A 20,080-nucleotide genomic window follows, 5' to 3' on the forward strand; every position below is an offset into this window, starting at 1 on the left:
TAACTCGGAAAGCCTCGAAGCCCTCCCCCGACCACGCAGGCCCACACGCGGTTCCCCAGCTCCGCGGGCTGCGTTGGGAGTGTTCACGCTTGTGGAGGTTTGTCAGAAAACAAAACGCAAGAAGTGAGACCCCGGATCCCTCCGGGGCGGCTTCGGCGGAGTCCGGCGCCGGGAAGCGGGCTGTGGAGCTGGGAAAGGCGGAGGAGAGAAAGCGAGGGAGACAAATGGCGGGAAGGTTTTTCAAGAAATCGGGCTGGGAGATTTTTCAGAGCCGCTGGAGAAAGGAGGCCCCGTGGAGTCTAAGTCCCCAGGTTCGAGTCCCGGGCCAGCGTTCTGTCCTCGTACCGTTGTCCAGCTACCCCGGGGCCTTACTCCTGACGTTCAGACCTCTAGGGGTCTGGCCTTCGTCCTTGTCCACTCTCCTTGGTGTCTAGAGCGCGTGTTCAGTCCGTTTGGTGGCTGGCTACTCCCTAGCCTTCAGTCCCTCGAGATGCCTTGGGCTCCGGCCACGACTCCTGCTCCTGAGCAGCTGGCGTGTGGGCACCAGGCGGCGCTGTCGCGGGAGGCCTCGGCTCCCGCGCCTCACGGGCCCCTCTTTCTTCAGCCAGCCCTACTCTGTAGCTGGTGTATAGCCAGCAGGGGGCGCTGCCGGGGGAGACCTGGTGGCCAGCGGCGGCGCGAGGCCCTCTCCCGCGTCTGCTCCTCCTTCTCCAACTGGGCTCTTGCTGCTGCTCGCCATGGACCGAAACCCCTCGCCTCCATGGAGAGGGTCGGAGGCGGAGGACGAGGCCGAGGCCGCGGGAGGAGACGCCATCGGGGCCACGATTTACAGCAAACATTGGCTCTTCGGCGTTCTCGGCAGCCTCATCCAGGTGCGGCCACCGCCCGCCGTCCCCTCCCCCGCAGAGTCCCCTGGCTCAGACCCTGACCGCCCCTCCCCCCAAGCTTCTTCCGTGCTCCCCACCCGTGATAACCCCCGGAAGTACCCTTCCCCTTCCACGCCCTCTTTTCTCTTCACCGCTCCTGCCCGTCTCTAAGTCCAGCGCCCAAAGCTGGACCCCTGCCCGCCATCCACACCTCCCCCGCCCTGTCTCAGCCTCCAGACCCACAACCTCAGTGTGAAACCCCACCTTCCCATCAGTTCCAGGACCACCCCTCTCCCCACTAAGATCTATCCTCTCTCCTCCCTGATCCATCTGTTAACCCCCCACCTTCCATCCTCCCCGCTCCCCCCCCCCCCCCCCCCCCATCTATACCACATCATCTCTGGGGTAAAGCTATGCTCAAAGGGCTATCAGACTGTGCATACCCTTTGATCCAGCAGTGTCTCTATTGGGCCTGTAATCCAAAGAGATCATAAAGAAAGGGGGAAAACCACATGTGCAAAAATGTTTGTGGCGGCCCTTTTTTTTTAATCTTTATTTTTTTATTTTCATTTTTTTATTTACAAGTTATATGCATGGGTAATTTTACAGCATTGACAATTGCCAACCTTTTGCTGAAGTTTTTACCCTCTTTCCCCCTATTCCTTCCCTCCCCCCTCTCCCCCATGGCAGGTTGCCCAATGCATGTTAAGTATGTTAAAGTATAAATTAAATACAATTTATGTATACATGTCCAAACAGTTATTTTGCTGTACAAAAAGAATCGGACTTTGAAATAGTGTATAATTAGCATTAAAAATTCAGGTGGACAAAAATAGAGGGATTGGGAATTCTATGTAGTGGTTCATTGTCATCTCCCAGAGTTCTTTTGCTGGGTGTAGCTGGTTCGGTTCATTACTGCTTTATTGGAACTGATTTGGTTCATCTGTATAAAATTGATCATCATGTAGTATTGTTAATGATCTCCTGGTTCTGCTCATTTCACTTAGCATCAGTTCATGTAAGTCTCTCCAAGCCTCTCTGTATTCATCCTGCTGGTCATTCCTTACAGAACAATAATATTCCATAACATTCATATACCACAATTTACCCAGCCATTCTCCAATTGATGGGCATCCATTCAATTTCCAGCTTCTAGCCACTACAAACAGGGCTGCCACAAACATTTTGGCACATACAGGTCCCTTTCCCTTCCTTAGTATCTCTTTGGGATATAAGCCCAGTAGAAACACTGCTGGATCAAAGGGTATGCACAGTTTGATAACTTTTGGGGCATAATTCCAGATTGTTCTCCAGAATGGCTGGATGTATTGTGGCAGTCCTTTCTGTAGTGGCCAGAAACTGGAAACTGAGTGGATGCCCATCAATTGGAGAATGGCTGAATAAAGTTATAGTGTATGAATGTTATGGAACATTATTGTTCAGTAAGAAATGATCAGCAGGTGATTTCAGAGAGACTTGGAGACTTAACAGGAACTGTTGCTGAGTGAAATGAGTAGAACCAGGAGAACACTGTACACAATAACAGCAAGATTGTGTGATGATCAGCCATGATGGACTTGACTCTTTTCAGCAATACAGTGTTTTAAGATAATTCCAGTAGATTTGGGATGGCAAAAATGGCATCTTCATCAAGAGAGAGCACTATGGGGGCTGAATGTGGATCAAAGCATAGTATTTTCACTTTTGTTTGTTTGCTTTTTCTTTCTCAAAATTTTTTCCCTGTTGGTTTGATTTTTTTCTTGCACAACATGACGAATATGGGAATAGATTTAAAAGTATTGTACATGTATAATCTATATCAGGTTGTTTGCTGTCTTGGGGAGGGAGAAAGAAAAAATATGGAACATAAAATTTTTTTTAATTTTTATTTTCAAAACATGCATGGATAATATTTCAACATTGACCTTTGCAAAATCTCATGTTCCAAATTTTCTCCCCCCATCCCCTCTCCTACCATGTTTTCCCCATAATAAGACACTGTCTTATTAATTTTTTGGACAGAAAAACACCAGAGGGCTTATTTTCAGGGGAGGGCTTATTTTAATGAACATTGACAGCAATTTTAATAAATAGGTAAATGTGAACAAAAAAAAAGTACCTTTATTCAATAATGATCATGTCATCTTCAACATCATCATCGTAAGTGTCCATACCCTGAATTCCATCCTGGATGTCTTGCGCCTCTATTTCCTTCAGAAGAAATGGACCCAATTTGTCATGTCCAGCAATATAGCTCTCTTTAAATGAACATATCTTGTCCAGGTAACCTGCTCGTAGTGCCTTGGCGACACAGCTGTCAGTAATTTTATCCCAAGTCACGACTTCTTGCAGACAGGGCTTCACAAAGTTTCCACGCTGATTTCTTTCCATTCTATTTTCAATGTAGTCATTGACTTCCATGTGCAAATGGTCCTTGAATGGCTTGTTTATTGCAATATCAAGGGTGTGGAGATAGGTGTGCAGGAATCATTACTTGATCTGTTCTTCTCTCTGCAAGGAAGTTCTTCATTTCTTTAGCACGGTGAGTGCTGGCTGAGTTCTTCTTTTATCCTCCATTATGCCCCCTGAGTTCTTCTTTTATCCTCCATCATGCCCCCTCACTCCCGCTTACATACCGGGTTTTTATGTTGTCCTGCCTCAGCTCTCCTCTGCAGCACTGCTCTCAATGGCACCAGCAAGCAAATCATTGGGGAAGAACAGGATGATGCGCTCACTGCTATAGCTCTGATTGGATGCAGCTCGAAGCACGCAGCATGCGTTTCATGGAGGGGAGGGAGGGACGGTGCATACAGAGGGTATGTAGCGTGTAGCACAGAGGATCACCTTCACTACAGCAGCAATCTCAATAGGGCTTATTTTCAGGGGAGGACTTATTTTAGAGGAATCTTACACAGTAAGGGGAGGGCTTATTTTCGGGATAGGTCTTATTATCGGGGAAACATGGTAGATAGCAAGTGTATATATGTTAATATATGTTAAACATATGCAATTTTTCTTTGCATATTTCTACAATTATCATGCCACACAAGAAAAATCAAATAAAAAAGAAAAAAATGAGAAAGAAAATAAAGTTCAAGTAAAGAACAACAAAATGTTATGTTGTGATCTACATTCAATTCCCACAGTCCTCTCTTTGGGTGTAGATGGCTGTCTTCATCACAAGACTATTGGAACTGGCCTCAGTCATCTCAGAGTTGGAAAGAGCCACATCCTTAAGAATTGATCTTTGTATAATCTTCTTGTTACCTTGTACAATGATCTCCTTGTTCTGCTCATTTCACTTAGCATTTGTTCATGTAAGTCATGTAAATCTCCGAAATCATCCTGCTGATCATTTCTTACAGAACAATAATATTCCATAACATTCTTATGGAACTTAGTCATTCTTCAATTGATGGGCTGTTAGAGTTTCTTGCCACTAGAAAGAGGGCTGCCATGAACATTTTTGCACATGTGGGTCTCTTTCCCTCTCTTATGATCTCTGGGATATAAGCCCAATAGAAACACTGCTGGGTCAAAGAGTGTGCATATTAGCCCTTCAGGCATAGTGGAACATAAAATCTTAAAAAAAATGAATGCTGAAAAGAATCTTTACATGTATTTGGAAAAATAAAATACAATTGAGAAAAAATGTTAGAAAATATTAAATGGGGAGTGTTATTTACTTATCCCTTTTCTTTCTTTACCTTTTTGAAGCTTATTAACCCTGAGAAAGACACATCTATGGCAAATAATGTGGAGGAACAACTGACAGAACTGGATGAAGAAATGGAGAATGAAATTTGCAAGGTGTGGGATATGTCAATGGATAAGGTATGCCTAGAGGGTCCTGTTAGGAAGGAAGCTTTTCCCCCAAACTGCTAATGAATAGCTGTGCTCATGTGTTGTTTCTCAGCAATGAGACCAGCTTGTTAAATTATTCCTGCTGCTACTGTAAGTAGTGCTGGGGAGTGGCTACTTCAGCTCATATAATTTTCTTTCTGGAAGTGAAGGAAGTTCTCTGTTGCTGTAAATGAGTATTGGCTAGATGTAACTTGGCATCTCTTAAAGGTCCTAAGAGGCCAAAAATTTGCTGAGAACTAATCCATTTGCAGACAGTGATACTCATATAGGTATACACCAGGACTGATTTAGTTTATTTTTTTCTCATGTTTTTTATACTTAGGCATTAGAGGTTTAGGAGTTGAGGCAGTCATGGTGCTAGAAGGGCTAGAAGAGAGAGAAAGAAGAAGGAAACATCTGTTTTTCTGTCTTTATCATCTTTGAAATATGAAAATTGCCATGAATTCATGAGCAAGTTAAAAGATAGTTTGGTTCTCTGCCAAATGTAGAAGTAGAAATGAGAAGACTACAGTATTTTTAAATGCACGAAGAACATTTGTATTCTGGTGATATTTTTAATTAATAGGTGAGAATATGCTTTTTGTTGAGTATTTATAAAACTTATTTCCAAAGCCTTGTGAAAATCTGGTTTTAGTGATACTTTAATGTAGTTTTCTTTGGATAGCACAAATACAGTAAAGATAGAAACATTTTATATCAAATTGGAAAATAAATCACCAGTATGATGGATTTTGTTTTATAGCATAGTTTCATTGTCTTGGAGACAATATTAGAAAGATTCTGCAATACTATTTTTATATCTTTTCACTATTTCTGACTTCACACTTTGTCTTTTATGTATAACTTCTAAAATATAAGCTACATATTTAAAAAATAAGTTGTTAAAAGTGAGGTCTTTAAAGGTCTAAAGAATGATCTTGATTCATTAAATATTTTTCCTTTTTAGGATGTAGCTTTATTTCTCTATGAATTTAATGCCCCAGACATATTCATGGGAGTTTTGGCCAGGACTAAGTGTCCTCGACTAATGGTAAGTGCATAAATATAAGCTAGCCTTTAATGTAGTAATTGATCCCTTTTGTACTTTGCCTGGAAATAATTATAAGAGGTAAGTCACCTATCTACAATATTTGGCACTTCTGACCATCCCATTCCCATTGATGTTCTCTATTTCTTTCTCATTGCTAGGAAGGTTTTCCTCTGACCTAACTCTTCCCTTTCAACTTCTATTCCTCTTAGTTCTGTCCCTTCAGGCCAACCAGAACAAGTCTAATTATTCTGCATTATACAACTTCACATATTTGATGAGAATCATTACTCTCCAGACTCTCCTTCACCTGAGCTTCATATGGCATGATATCTAGGCATTTTCACATTCACTTTTTTATAATATTCTCCAACTTATGAATATTCTTTTAAAATTGTAATAATCAGAATTAAACACAACAGTCCAGTTATAGTCTGACCAGGGCAGAATACAATGGAATAACTATTTCTTTCATTCTGGGCACTGTGCTTCTCATAATGCAACCTAAGATTGCATTGACTTTTTGACTGCCATGTCACACTGTTGGTTTATATTGAGTTTGAAATCTGCTGCAAAACTTCTTTTTCACAGAAGTGCCTTATACTTGACTTGTATACTTTATATTTAAATCCCTCCTCTTGTACTTGTGCAGTTAATTTTTCATTGCAAATGAAATGACTTAAAAATATTAAGACTTAATATTTTCCCTGTTAAGGGATATTCTATTTTTCCTACGTCTAAGCTTTTGATTGAATAAGGCACATGATGAGACCAAGATAAATAATCAATCTGGTCTCATTAGAGGGGATTCATTCTCTTTCAGTTCTGCCTGGTAGGAATCTATGTGTATAATATATAAGATCACTTAAAGAGTAGCAGCAATATGGTTGAATATGAATATAGCAGCAATGAAGTTGAAAAGAGTAGTGCTGAATAATTATAATACCTCTTTTGAACTATAAAAAAGTCATTTTTTTCATACGGTGATTTTATAAAATTGTTTTGCAGTGTTTACCCAATTTTTAAACATTTATTTTTGTGCTTCATTACTTATGCTTGGTTTGGCAGGAGATTTGCGTGGGAATTTTGGGCAATATGGCCTGTTTCCAGGAATTATGTGTGTCTATCAGTAATGATAAAAATATTGGGTAAGTTTTATTTCATAATAATTATTAGGTTTTCATTAACTTTGTTTTTATGTGCTTTGTATTTAGTAAAACCCATCACTTTTGGGTAGCTCAGTAGTTAGGCAGTTTCTTTGTATTTTGAGCCAAAATCAGCTTCTCTTGCAGTGCTATTTGAAGCCAAGCAAAACAAGCCTACTAAACACCCCTACATGTGTCACAGGCTTTAGACTCCTAGTCCAGCAAGTTTGTATCCTAGGATGGATTCTTCTTGGTCTTTTATGTATTTAGTTTGAAGATTTCAAGTTCTTTCATTCTTTTTAGAGTTTCATGATAATTATCCTTTTCTCTCAATTCTCAGAATAAAAAAAATAGATTTATAATTTCAAAAACAGACCTTTCACTGAGTAGTTTATTTTTGCTAATCAGAAAATGTCAAACATTTGGTCATCGAGCATTTGTTAAACAGTATGCCATATATTCTTCTAAGTGTTGGGAATACCCAAAATGGCTTCTGCTCTTGAGGAGCTTATAGTCAAATGAGAGAAACAACACACAAACTAGTTTGTACAAAGCAGGTATATACAAATTGGAGATAATAAACAGAAGAAAGGCACTTAGTATTAAGGGGGATTGGGAAATTAATTTAAATGAAACATTTTACTCAAATGATGTTTTAGTGAAAAGAAAATACATACAGGAATGTGTGAATTGATTTCTCTTATCTTATAGACGTACTTTGTTGCACTGCTTGTATGATTTGGATCCACCTACTCTGCTGGAAATAAGCAGGTGCGCCATTTTCTTTGTATTTAGCCAGATATTTTATCTACAAAGACAATGTAGAGGATATTTTTCGTGAGAAAACTTGCATTTACCTTATTTTAATTCAGCATTATGCTCATGTATCTCATATAGGTTACTGCTAACATGCCTTTCCCAGCCACAAGTTGCCAATATTTGGATTGAAAGGATACGGGAAAATCCAGCTGTCTATGAAAGCATTTGTTTCATCATGTCAAGCTCAACAAATGGTAGGTAACCAAGCTTTTTGAAGAATCAAATTTTAGGGTATCTTTAATGGTTAAAATAAAGCTCAGAGAAAAATGTACCTTGATCACAAGAAGTAGTTTAAAAAAATCATTTAGCTCAAGGTAGAGGTAGCTATTAAATGGATGATTTCATTAGTATAGAAGGCTTTAGAGTTTCCTGATTCTGAGATTAGCTCCTTAGCCCTCTTGTTCCATGTTGCTTGTAAAGTTTCTTTAAGATGAATTATTCTGTTTGTGCTCAGGACAGTGATAAAGCCCTCTCTTAAGAAAGAAAGAATCACAAGAGAGGAAAAGTCCCTCAGAACATTGATGCCAGTGTAGGAGTTTGATTTTTTGTCTGGTGATTTTCTTTAAGGATTTTCATTAACTTTGTTACTTTCAAAATTTTCTCTTTGGTTTCTTGGATATTTTCTTCTTTGCAGTTGACTTGCTGGTGAAAGTAGGTGAGGTGGTTGATAAGCTCTTTGACTTAGATGAGAAGCTAATGGTGGAGTGGATTGGAAATAGTGCTGCTCAAGTCCCAGATCAGTCCTCTGGGGATTCTGAAGAGCAAACCTCATTGAAGATTGTCCCCTGCGTACTGGAAGCTGCCAAACAAATCCGGTAGGATTGCACTGAGCAGTTGTGTAACCCTGGACTTCCCTGGGAACCTCCTTTACCTGCAGGGGTTAGGAGGCCTTTGACTAGTGTGTGGTCAAACAGCAACTCAGGGGCCCAGAGGACAAATTCTGTAGGCTCTTACGTCCTCTTTGGTGGTCTGGGCTCTGGACCTCTCCCTCCCCTTCCCCCCCACTCCACAGGGCAGAGAATGGGGCAGTGCCACAGTGCCCTGCCCCTACCACTGCCCAATTCTCTATTGTGGAGGCTCTAGGTCTTTATTCCCTTGGGATGAGGCCTCGGCTGATTGTTCTACTGTCTTCTAAGTCCTCTAAGATTCAAAACTAGGACTTAACTTCCTCTTTGACTCTTTCTTCATCCTCCCCTCCTCCATTAGTTATTGTATTGATTCTGCTTGTACAGTAGAGTTAACTTCCATCTCTTCTTCTTATTTGAATACCACCATAATTCTAGATCTTCCTCTCTTCTCAGCTGAACCATTATGATAACCTTATTTATCTTCCTCTGATTCATCCATCACATAGCAGCCAAAGTACTTTTGCTTATTTATGTTTAGAACTAATTGTCAGGTCACTCTCCTATCAACAAACTCTGTCATTCTTTAATACCCATTGAACAAAGTACAAATTTCTTAACTCCTTTTGAGTTGATTAACTCTATTTCCCTTTACTTATTCTAACTATAGGGACTATTAGCTGTTCCCAATGCCATCCTGCCCCTCTTTATTAGTATAGGCCAATCTCTGTGTCTAGAACATATTCCCTCCTCCTCTCTTCCTTTTGAAATTGTTGTTTTCCATCAAGGCTCATTTGACATACAACCTCTAAAATGAGATCTAATCAGCTAAAAGTAATAATAATTAATGTCTAATACTTTGTGTTATATCTTCCTTGAAGGTAAACTTTTTGAGGGCAGGGACTGAGTCATTTTTCAAATTTGTGTTTCTAGCACCTAGCATGCTTTGCATGTAAAAGTTACTTCATAAAGGTTTGTTGAGTTGTCTCCTCTGTTAGTCTCTCTAAAGGGTTCTTTTTCCTTGTTGGATGGAGATCTAAAAGGAGACAGTTGGTCTGAATCTAGACATTGGGTCACAGGCATTGCTGATGCTGAAGGTGTTTCCTTTTTAGTTTTCACCATTGAAGAGAGGAAGCAGTACTCAGAACAACCAATAAAGAAACAAACACTATTGCTGCTGCCATGATGACATACTCTAGAAAACAGTCTTTTAGGGGGTGATGGGATGAAATCCTATTGGTTTGAGTAAAGTAAAACACCCAAAGTCTCTTTGTGGAGTTTCTTGTTGAAAGGTTTGGATCTGGGGTTGTTTTCTAGGTTTACCTTTCTTTGGGCCTGAAAGTCATGGAGTTTGTGTTTTTGTTGTTTGCATGCAGTTTTGATAACCCAGAAGGACTGGAGGTTTATATGCACATCTTACAACTACTTACTACTGTGGATGGTGGAATTCAGGTAATTGGTAAGTATTTTACAGAGAAGTATGAGAATGATGATAACTCATATTAGTCATTTCATTATTTTCCCTTTTTGAATCAGTGCTTTCTTTAATTAAGTTCAGCCTCCTGATACTGGAAGAAATATTTGGAATTTTCTTTGTGATGTGGCCTGCCATGACTTTTGTCAGCCTGATGATCCACCGATCATACTTCAGGAACAGAAAACAGTATTGGCCTCCATCTTCTCAGTATTATCTGCTGTGTATGTGTCACAGGCTGAACAGGAATTTATAAAGATGGAAAATGGCAAGTATTGTTTTTTACCAGTTGTACGAATTGATGACTCTTTTCTTTCTTTATTTTTAATAGCTTTTTATTTTTCCAAATGTATGCAAAGATAGTTCCCAACATTCACCTTTGCAAAACCTTTCCAAAATATGTCCAATTCTTCTAGACTTATTTCCATATTTGTCATGCTGTGCAAGAAAAATTAAATCAAAAGGGGGAAAAGTCATGAGAGAGAAAAAAAAGCGAACAAACTATGACAACCAAAAAATGGTGAAAATACTATACTTTGATCTACATTCAGCCTCCATAGTACACTCTAGATGCAGATGGCTCTTTCCATCACAAGTCTATTGGAACTGGCCTGAATCACTTCATTGTTGAAAACAGCCAAGTCTGTCATAGTTGATCGTCACATAATCTTGTTGCTATGTACAATGTTCTTTTGGTTCTACTCACTTTATTTAGTATCAGTTCATGTATCTTTCCAGGCTTTTCTGAAATCAACCTGCTCATCATTTTCTATAGGACAATAATATTCTATTACATGATGACCCTCTTTTTAACGCTAGTAATATTAAAAATAGTTGTACACATTCCATGTGTGACCAACAAAACTTACCAAGCTAGTAATAACTTTAGTAGAAATGATAGAGACAAGATTGCAACTCTGATAACCGAAATTTGCACAAAGGATAGGCAGAATTCAATTTTAGCAAATACTATTTTAATTTCTTATGCTGTATGATGAATTAGCAAGTAGTCTGCATTAATAGTGTTTTTACTGATCTTTTAATCAAATATTTTATTATAAAGAATATCCTCGATAGTGGTCATCCTGCCAATGTAGAAGTCCATTTCCATAATGAATACCATATCATTCCTCTACCCCGACACAGTTCATTCACTAAACTCCAGTGACACCTCTAGGATCATATATACGTTCAAAAATCTTTAAATTCTGGCTCTCTTCTACCTTTCCAGTCTTTTTATACCTCATTCCTTGTATTTCTGTGATAGTTTTTGTTGTTATTCTCTCAAGACTGTCTATCTCTTAATTCCATTCATTTTTCCCGACTGTCCGCCATCCACAGAATGCTCTCTCTCTCCTACCTTTCCAGTCTTTTTATGCCTCATTCCTTGTATTTCTGTGATAGTTTTTGTTGTTATTCTCTCAAGACTGTCTATCTCTTAATTCCATTCATTTTTCCCGACTGTCCCCCATTCACAGAATGCTCTCTCCTTCTTCTGCTTCCTGCCTCCTCTGACTTTTTTCAAATTCCAGCTAAAGTCCTTTCTACAAGAAACTTCTGATCTTCCTGAATGAATCCCTCTGAGATAATTTCCATTTTATTCTTTTCCTTGTCTGTACATAGTTGTATGCATGTTGTATGTGTCTCCTATTGGACTATGAGTTACTTAGGAGTAAGGATTTCTTTTTTGCCTTTTTTTGCATATACCTGGAAGCATAGTAGGTACTTCATAAATGCTTATTGACTGATAATCCTGGGCAATAGGAATTGTTATCCCCATTTTACAGATGAGGAAACTAAGGCTGAGAGAGATTAAATGGTTTTCTTGAATAGCAACTGTCCATTGAAGGATTGAATTCAGATTGAGTGTGATTAAATTTATGGATAAGGAAAATTCCATTGGGACCTGTGTTTAGGATGAGAGAGGGGCCTAAGACTTGAGGCAAAGAGACTAAGCAGGAGGCTATTGGCAGTCATGTAGATGGATGCAATTGGGATCTGAACTATAGTGGCTACTGAGAGGGTGTCATACTGGAGATATTGTGGGAGGAAAAATAGTAAGTTTGAACAACTGATTGGTTATCTGGGTTGAAGGTAAGTAAAATGTTGAGCATAATGTTAAGACTTTGGACCTAAAACACTGGAAGAATGATCATACCTCTGACAGAAATAGGGATGTTTGGAAGTGGGGAGGGCATAGAGGAAATCTTGATAGTGTTTAAAGCTGCACAGAGGTAAGGTATAATGAAGATTGAGAAAAGTCCATTGGACTTAGTCAGTAAGAAATTATTGGACAGTTTCTTTTAAGTATTAAGAGTCAGCAGCAAAATTGCAAGGAATTGAGTGGAAGAGGAGGATGTAGGAGTAATACATATAAGTAATCATCTGTAAGAAGTTAACAGTGAAAAGAACTTGAAGAGAAGGTAGAATCAGGATATTTTTTTAAGGGTGAAAGAGACTGGGAATGCTTGGAGGAGTTGGGGAAGGAGTCAGTGGATTAAGAGAAATAGAGGACAATAGAAAGAGGGGGCAGCCATTAAGGGGACAGGCTGTTGGAGTGGCTGCGATCAAGAGCACAAGTAGAGAAGACTTAGGTCTTCCCCAGACCAGAGGGGTTTAGCTGTTTTTCAGAGACTGAAGAAGAAGAGAGGAAAAGGGAGCGTTCTCAGTGAATAATGGCATTTTTTTGAAGGTAGAGTTGGAGTCTGAGAGGAAGAGAGAGAAATTTTTGAATAGCTGCACTGGAGAGTTGGATAAAGAGTAAATAGGAGAAGCACAAAAGGATTGTCCTACAGCAAAGAGGGCTCAGTAAAGATTAAATAATAACCTGTTAATGTATCCACTTGACAGTCTGACAATTATGTATAATTCAGTTGATATTCAGCAGCACGTGAGGGCACGGAGAAGGAAGATGATGTTATCTGAGGATGAAGCTTTGACAAGTTGTGCCAGGCAATAAGACAAGGAGGGCAAAGAATCCAAGAGACTAGGACAGAGTCTAATTGAACTGGTCAACCTTAAGGTCAAGGAAGGAAAGCCAGAGCCAAGGGACCAAACACTGATGGGGAGAGGTGTGTGGGTTAGAAGGAGAAAGACCGAGGGAGTAATCGAATATGTAAGAATCTTGTGACTTGACAGAACTTGACAGTTCTAGATCTTAGAAGATAGAATAGTTATGGGTAATGCTAAAATCAGTCGTATGACCAATCAGTCAGTTATCTAGTATTTATTAACTCGGCTAAGCTTTGGGAAAAGAGACAGAAGATGATCCCTTTCCTTAAAGGATTCACATTCTATTAGGGGAGACAATATACAAACATTTATGTACAGATACTTCGGGCATTCGGATGCCTGAAGTAGAGGGCAGAAGATGAATGACCAATGAAGAATAGTGCTGGAGAAATAATGAAAAAGACATCATCAGAGGGATATATGACTGGAGGAAGGTGGGCCAGTCCTGCTATGAAAGTGAAATGTCCATGAGCAGGTCATGTGCTCAGTAGGGAGCCACAAAATTTCAAGGAATTTGGAGGAAAGGGCTTCTGCAGACCCTTGTAGGGAATTTATAGAAAGAGGTGGGGTAGAGGCACAGGGGATGGGTTGCATTCATTACTTTAGAAGGAATGTCTAACATCAGGGAGATCCTACATATCTGTTAGCATTAAAAATGTTAGGTGCCTATTAGCAATAATCGCTCAAATTAATGCAGAGATATTGGACAGTATAGGATAAGATCAGGCTGGGATATTGCCTTTAGATTTTTTTCATATTTTGAATGTAAAGTCTTCATTCTTCTTTTGTCATGCTTAATCTCTTGATTTAGAATTGACAATTGGCATTTATAGAACACAATAGTTATATTTGAGTTGATTATATTTCTTAAAAATCTATATATTTCTGACTTTGTATTTCTTCATTTATTGGTTATACAATAGATCTGCCTCTAATCGGCACCTTGATTCGAGTCTTGCAGAACATGGAGCACTGTCAGAAAAGATCAATGACTTTAGCAGATTCCAATACTGAAGAAACTGAAAAGTCTGCTATAACTGAGGAGGACTTCCACTTGAAAGTCTTGAAGGATGTTTCATGTGAATTACTTTCTAATATTTTTCAGGACTTGACAAAGGTACTAAAAGATCCTTTTTATGTTGACCCTTCAGGTAAGGAAGGGCCAGGCATGGTTCCTGGGAGGATTGCTATCCTAAGCTTTTGTAGAGGGTGGGAAGGAGAAGTGAGGGGGAAGATGTTCAGAACACGGTGTGACTGTCCAGGTGATGGCTCCAAAGAATGAGTTGGTGCTTAATGCATGGATTTTAGAGGCTGGGCAGCAGGATAGGGAACTCAACTCTGCTGCAGGAGAATCTTTGTTTGAAAATATGAACTTAGATTCCATTGAGAAACAATGGTGTCGAAAAGCTAGAGGGCCACCATGAGCCCTTGAAAGGCTTGGACTTCAGCCCTGCACCTGACACCTGTTAGTCACACGATCATAGGCATCAATCCCTTGTTTTCTGCCCCAGACCCCTCTCTGATATGGCTTTCATGTATAGAACCAATCTTCACACTTGTGATTTCCTTGTATCTGTGAAATCATGGATCATCTACCCCTCCTCCAAAACTTTTCCACTGTAGTTTATTTACTGTAGAATCTTAGTGATTGAATTTCCTACCCATCTCCTCAGAGATGCAAATTTTAGTGAATTTGGGGGCTCTCTACCTATCAAACCCATTCTCAATTGGAACAACTAAAGCATTGTTAGACAGTCATCTACGTTGTGCTCAAATCTTGTCTTCTGGTAATTTCCAACTTTTGGTCTTTGTTCTGCCCCTCAAAACTACTTGGACTAAATCAATTCCCTTTTCCACATGATAGCTCTTCAAAAATTTGAGGGCATCTACTCTTCCTGATCTGTTTTCTCTTTTTCAGAAACATTCATTTTAGAGTTGTCATCAAATATGATTTTCAAACTCTTATGATCCTATTCACCTTTTTTTGGACATGCTTTCCTCTAACTGATTAATGATTTGTTTTTCTAAAACCTAGGGTAATAAAGGTAATAAGTACTTTCTTCTCAGCACCCCAATGAAGTAGGCTTTGCCTGTTTTCCTTCTATTTTATAAGTGATAAACGTTGAAACTCCAAGAAGATGTGCCCATGAGCACATAGCTAATTGCCAGAACTCTCCTCTAAAGTCCAGCCCTCTTTCTCTCACATCTCACTGTTAATCTCAGGGAAATATAGCTGCATGGAGCTTCCTTTGATGAAGCCTAAGAGGATGGAATCATTTCCTTGTAGAGTTATTGCTAATTTTACTTTATTAATCCATTTTCCTCATTTGTCAGAATCAAGTTTACCTGCTCAATTTCCCTCCATGTTTCCTTTACCTTCTGTGAGCTGAAATTGTCAGCAAAGCAGTTTATTAATTTGTGGAATGTTTTGCTTTTTGTAGAATGAGAATTCTAGTTCATGGCTGAGTGACTGAAGTCTTTCTTTACAGTATCGTTCTTGTGTGTCAATTTTGTGTTTTTTTATTAAGAAAGCATGATTTATAAACCTCTGAACAGCATCTGTAGCATATTTTTTTTTTACAAGATTGCTTCTGTTTTTCCTTTTATCTTCACCAAATGTTCCCCACCTTATCAATATTCCTCAGTTTATTAAATTTCCTATGCATTTAAGCTTTTTTGGTATATGTCCCTCATTTTATTCTTAAATCCCTTCCTACTGTCTATGTGACCTTATTAATTTCCATATTCTAACATTTCATGTTCATTTTTATTACCTAACACTATGCTTCTGAGTCAGAGTAGTTTTCTGATCTTTTGTTAATTTTCCTTAAAAGTAACTGAGCCTCTCCTCCAGTATTTTCCCATTTTCTGTGCCATTTATGTTGTCCTCCATAATGTCTATTTTTTAGTTTTAGCTGGATATCTTTCTTCCTTTTCCTCAGTTTTAACTTTAAAGCTTGATTAGAACACCAAGTTTCCTGCTAATTCTTTTTTTACCAGCCATTGTGAAGTTCATATTGTTCATTATGAGGAGCCCATCCTTCTGATGTTGCAAATAGTAGCCCAGAAAAACCTCCTGTTTTTCTATCCCATCTAGATGCTGGATGATCGTTGCACTTTCCTTATTCTCCCATCTCTTCTGAAGCTATAACTTTCAGGGAGAGAAAAAGCCAAAACCCTCATCTGTGCCTCCAGATCATTCGGTTTTTTACCAGAGACATCAGGGTACATTAAATACCCATAAGACACATGGAAGGTTTTGGCAGTATCATCAGTGCCAGTCCGGGCATCAGAGAAACACTTGAGGGAAGAGAAAAGGAAAACCACAGAAAGGATGGCTAGATCAGGCTCTGTGATAGCTTCCTCTGCTGCTTTGTGGCTTTTTATATATATATATATATACTTTTTTCCCAGGAAATTACCCTCCAGGCTCTTAAGGAGGATCATCTAAACAAACAGAAATGTTCCTGTGCATTCAAGAACCTTCTTCCCCTGTACTGCTCTGTGGTGAGTGTGAGGAGCCTCACATAGAGTGCAATGTTGCAGTGACATGTGGATTTAGTAGGACTTCGTGTTGATGTTTAAGTGATTATTTGTGTCTGAGTCTTGGTGACCCTGGTTAGGATTTGCTTGGCAAAAATGCTGGAGTGGTTCACCATTTCCTTCTCCAGCTGACTCTTCCTGACTCCCAAGTCTGGCCCTCTAACCACTGGATGACCCAGCTACTTGTAGATTTTAGTGTGGGGGTTAGTGGGGGAGGGGGGGTCAGAGATGCCTGTTCCCTTTCTGCAGTTAGAGTTTAAATTCCTTTATTACAAAAACGCTCATCAAAAACTTACTGAGAGCAGAGAATAATGTTAGAGACTGGGGGAAAATAAAAAATTTAGAAAAGACACAGTTCTTGCCTTCGAAAAATGTATTATTTAATGAGGAGCAATGCTTAAAGATGGGTAGGTATGATATACACTGTTTTGTGAAAAATATATTAGAAAGTTGGTTTCAAAACAAAATATCACATGAACTCTCTGGGAGTGGGGTGAGGGTGGGAAAGGAGGCTCATTACCAACCAGGGGATCAGGGGGAGATTTCTTGAAGTGAGCAGTGCTTGGATTGGAGGTACATAGAACTTTACAAAGTAAGGGAAAAAAGGCATTTCAGATACAAGGCCCAAGTTGAGCAGAGGCTAGAGACCCAGAAAAATATCTTGTGTTTGGGGAATGAGGAGTTATCCTGTTTGGGGGGAGCATAGCTCTGTGGAAGAGAGCTTTATGAGATAAGGCCCTGAATTACCAAATAGAGCATTGCGGACTGGATTGGGAATGCATTAAGAAGCTGCAGCTAAGACTTTAAGGCAGAGACTGCTGGAATCAGAACTGGGCCTAAGAAAGAGTGCTCTGATAGCAATATGGTGGCAAGATTGGAAGTGGGAGAGAGGACAGGGAAACTCCTCAGATGAATAGAGCTAGTGGTGATGGGATCTGGTGTAGAGAAAGAGTGGGAGGACTAATCAGCAGAGAGCAGAGTAGAGGGATGTCTGTAAGCCTTGGGAGAGGATAGATTAGAGGCTTTCAGCTCCCATGCCAGCCCAGAAGACCCAGAAGACATGAAGGCCCTCCTTCACCCTCAACCACATGCCAAGTCTTGAGACATTTAGTCTCTATTGATTTACACTTATTTTCCAAATTGATATTGTAACTGTTTAAACTCTCCTGATCTTCATCCCCTGCTCATTGTATATATAGTAGACAATATAAAAAGACAAGCAGGATTCTTACACTGTGGCATCCAGTAGGATTTTCCTTAACAATTATCTCATGAGTGGGACAATCAAAGGTCATTTAAACATGGAAGGTAGTGTTAATCCCAAAATCTGATTTTAGATATTGGGAGTGGAGGCAAATTAGAAAATATTAGTCATGGCACTAAATGGAAGGGCAAAGTCCATTTACCTTGTGTTTGGAAAGAGGAACTAGAAGTTATTGATATTAAGATGATAATATTGATATTAATGGAGTATGCAATTGCCCCTTGTGTGATATGTAAATTCACGGGAAGGGCAAATCTGTGTAATGTTGTGTTTTCTTTGATTGTAGGTAAAAGACTTCCTTAAGGTCCTTCATGAAGCTGACAAGGCTCTTGTGGATGATCTGGAGAAGGACTTTCCAAGTTTGAAGGCATAGCACTGAAACTAGAACAGAACAGCCTTTACTGAAGGAAAAGACTGTTTCTTCCTTGGCTAAAGAATGTGATATATCCCAGCCTTCAGTAAACCTTGCCAACCTGATGGAGTGTCTGAAGAACAACAGAGGACTCGTAAACCCCCATGGACTGGGACCGCCCTATTCCCTGCCCCTTTGTGTGTTCTAGTCAGGAGTATAAATCTCTCATTGAGTGTGTTGGTTTGTCAGCTTCTGTTGAAGCCCCTCATGCTAGTATTTAGGGTGTCAACAGGGAAAGCTTGCCCTGAACTTGAGGTTTGTGTCAGAATTTCACATGCAAGTAGGTATTAGACCTTAGACATTTAAAGAGGAATTTGTTTATGGTCATTATGCCAATCATCTTAAAATCTTAAAATACTTGAGAAGAGTAGCTAAAACCTCTTAGAGTTTGATGTTGGACAGTTTGTAAAAAAGGACCAGTATATTTAGTAGTATTGGATGGTATGGAAATCCTCCTTTGCAATTGAATTCCACTGCAAGTACATACAATAATTGCTTTCAGTTCACTGAATTTTGAGTGATAGCTCTCCCCTGATTGAGTGATAATGTAACTCATGACTTCTTTTGCTTGTCAGATTTTGGTGATGGTCCCAATGTTATTTGCCACTGTGACCAGTTACACTGGTCTGGGATGTCAGAATTCTTCCCTTTTTGGCTTTTATTGTTTCCACAAACAAATGAAGGACCACCAGACATGTTTGGTTTTTGTTCATTATAGATTCCAAAGTCACACTCAACAGACTCTGGTAATATTTTCCCTATTCATATCACGATATTTTGGCCCACAAATTCTAATTTAGATCACATTTTGCCTTTCTTGGCAGAGCTTTCCCATCCCGAAATTTACAAAGTGTTGGAATCTTCACAAACTATGTGCAAATATAAATAAAATTTTATACATGCTTTTGCATCCTTTCTGGATTTCTCTACTTTTCTCAAGGCCATTTTTGTAGTAATTTACCCATGCTAGCAAAAGAAGCCAAAGCTGGTAGATTTCTTTTGTATTTTTGTTCAGAGTTTTGGTACTGACCTTAGTATAAACAGAGAAAGTAACTAAAATAACCCCCCATGATCAGAGAAAATAAGTTGTGCCTCCCAGTAAAATACAAGTGCAGATTGTACATTTCAGGTTGGTGCTGGAAGTTTTCCTGTTAGACATTAATCTTTTTACCTGTGAACTATTAAAACATTCTTTGGAAGGGTAATGCTTATCAGATCTTAACATAAATAGATTTCATATTCTATCACGAGAACAAGTTTTGAGTAGGAGTGAACAATTTTTAATATAAATACTATGAGCCCCTGGGGGAGAGGATGCTTCTAATGGTTTGATCCCAAAGATATATGGGAGCAATGGAATTCTTTGCTTTGGAGGTTCACTCACTGCTTTGTATACCATGTTTTTCAGTGTTCAGAGTTGCTCTATATAGATTATGTTATTTTTGATATAGTTGAAAACTTTTCCATAAAGCTATCAATTAAAATAAAAAAGAATTATTTCTATTTTGTTTTTCTTAATGCTTTTTTTTGCATTTAGTGTTTTTTTCCAATTACATGTAAAGACGCAACATTCATTTTTATGAGTTTTAAGTTCCAAATTGTTCTTCCTTTCCTTCTCTTCCTCCTTACTCAAGAAAGCAAGCAATCTGATATAGGTTATACATGTATAATCATATTAAATATATTTCCATATTAGTCATGACATGAAAGAAAAATCAGAACAAAAGAGAAAAACCACAAGAAAGAAGAAAAAAAAAGTGAAAATAGTATGCTTCGATCTGCATTCAAGCACCATAGTTCTTTCTCTAG

At 39.1% G+C, this 20,080-nt stretch overlaps 1 protein-coding gene across 2 annotated transcripts; it reads left to right on the top strand.

The window, feature by feature from the left end:
- Positions 1-645: 645 nt before the first annotated feature.
- SAAL1 (serum amyloid A like 1) lies at positions 646-19,774 on the top strand. Of its 2 annotated transcripts, none has more exons than XM_051964033.1 (12): positions 646-872; positions 4,584-4,700; positions 5,677-5,760; positions 6,826-6,905; positions 7,614-7,673; positions 7,800-7,915; positions 8,356-8,536; positions 9,943-10,025; positions 10,120-10,308; positions 13,976-14,169; positions 16,467-16,559; positions 18,146-19,774. In XM_051964033.1, the coding sequence occupies exons 1-12, from the start codon at positions 738-740 to the stop codon at positions 18,230-18,232; spliced, it is 1,419 nt and encodes a 472-aa protein (XP_051819993.1). In that variant the 5' UTR covers positions 646-737; the 3' UTR covers positions 18,233-19,774. The 2 variants fall into 2 exon arrangements, with proteins under 2 accessions (XP_051819993.1, XP_051819994.1); XM_051964034.1 differs by having other exon boundaries at positions 4,584-4,676.
- The last annotated feature ends 306 nt before the right edge of the window (positions 19,775-20,080 follow it).

The sequence above is a fragment of the Antechinus flavipes genome, chromosome 6 (assembly GCF_016432865.1).
Source record: "Antechinus flavipes isolate AdamAnt ecotype Samford, QLD, Australia chromosome 6, AdamAnt_v2, whole genome shotgun sequence".
NCBI lineage: Eukaryota > Metazoa > Chordata > Mammalia > Dasyuromorphia > Dasyuridae > Antechinus > Antechinus flavipes.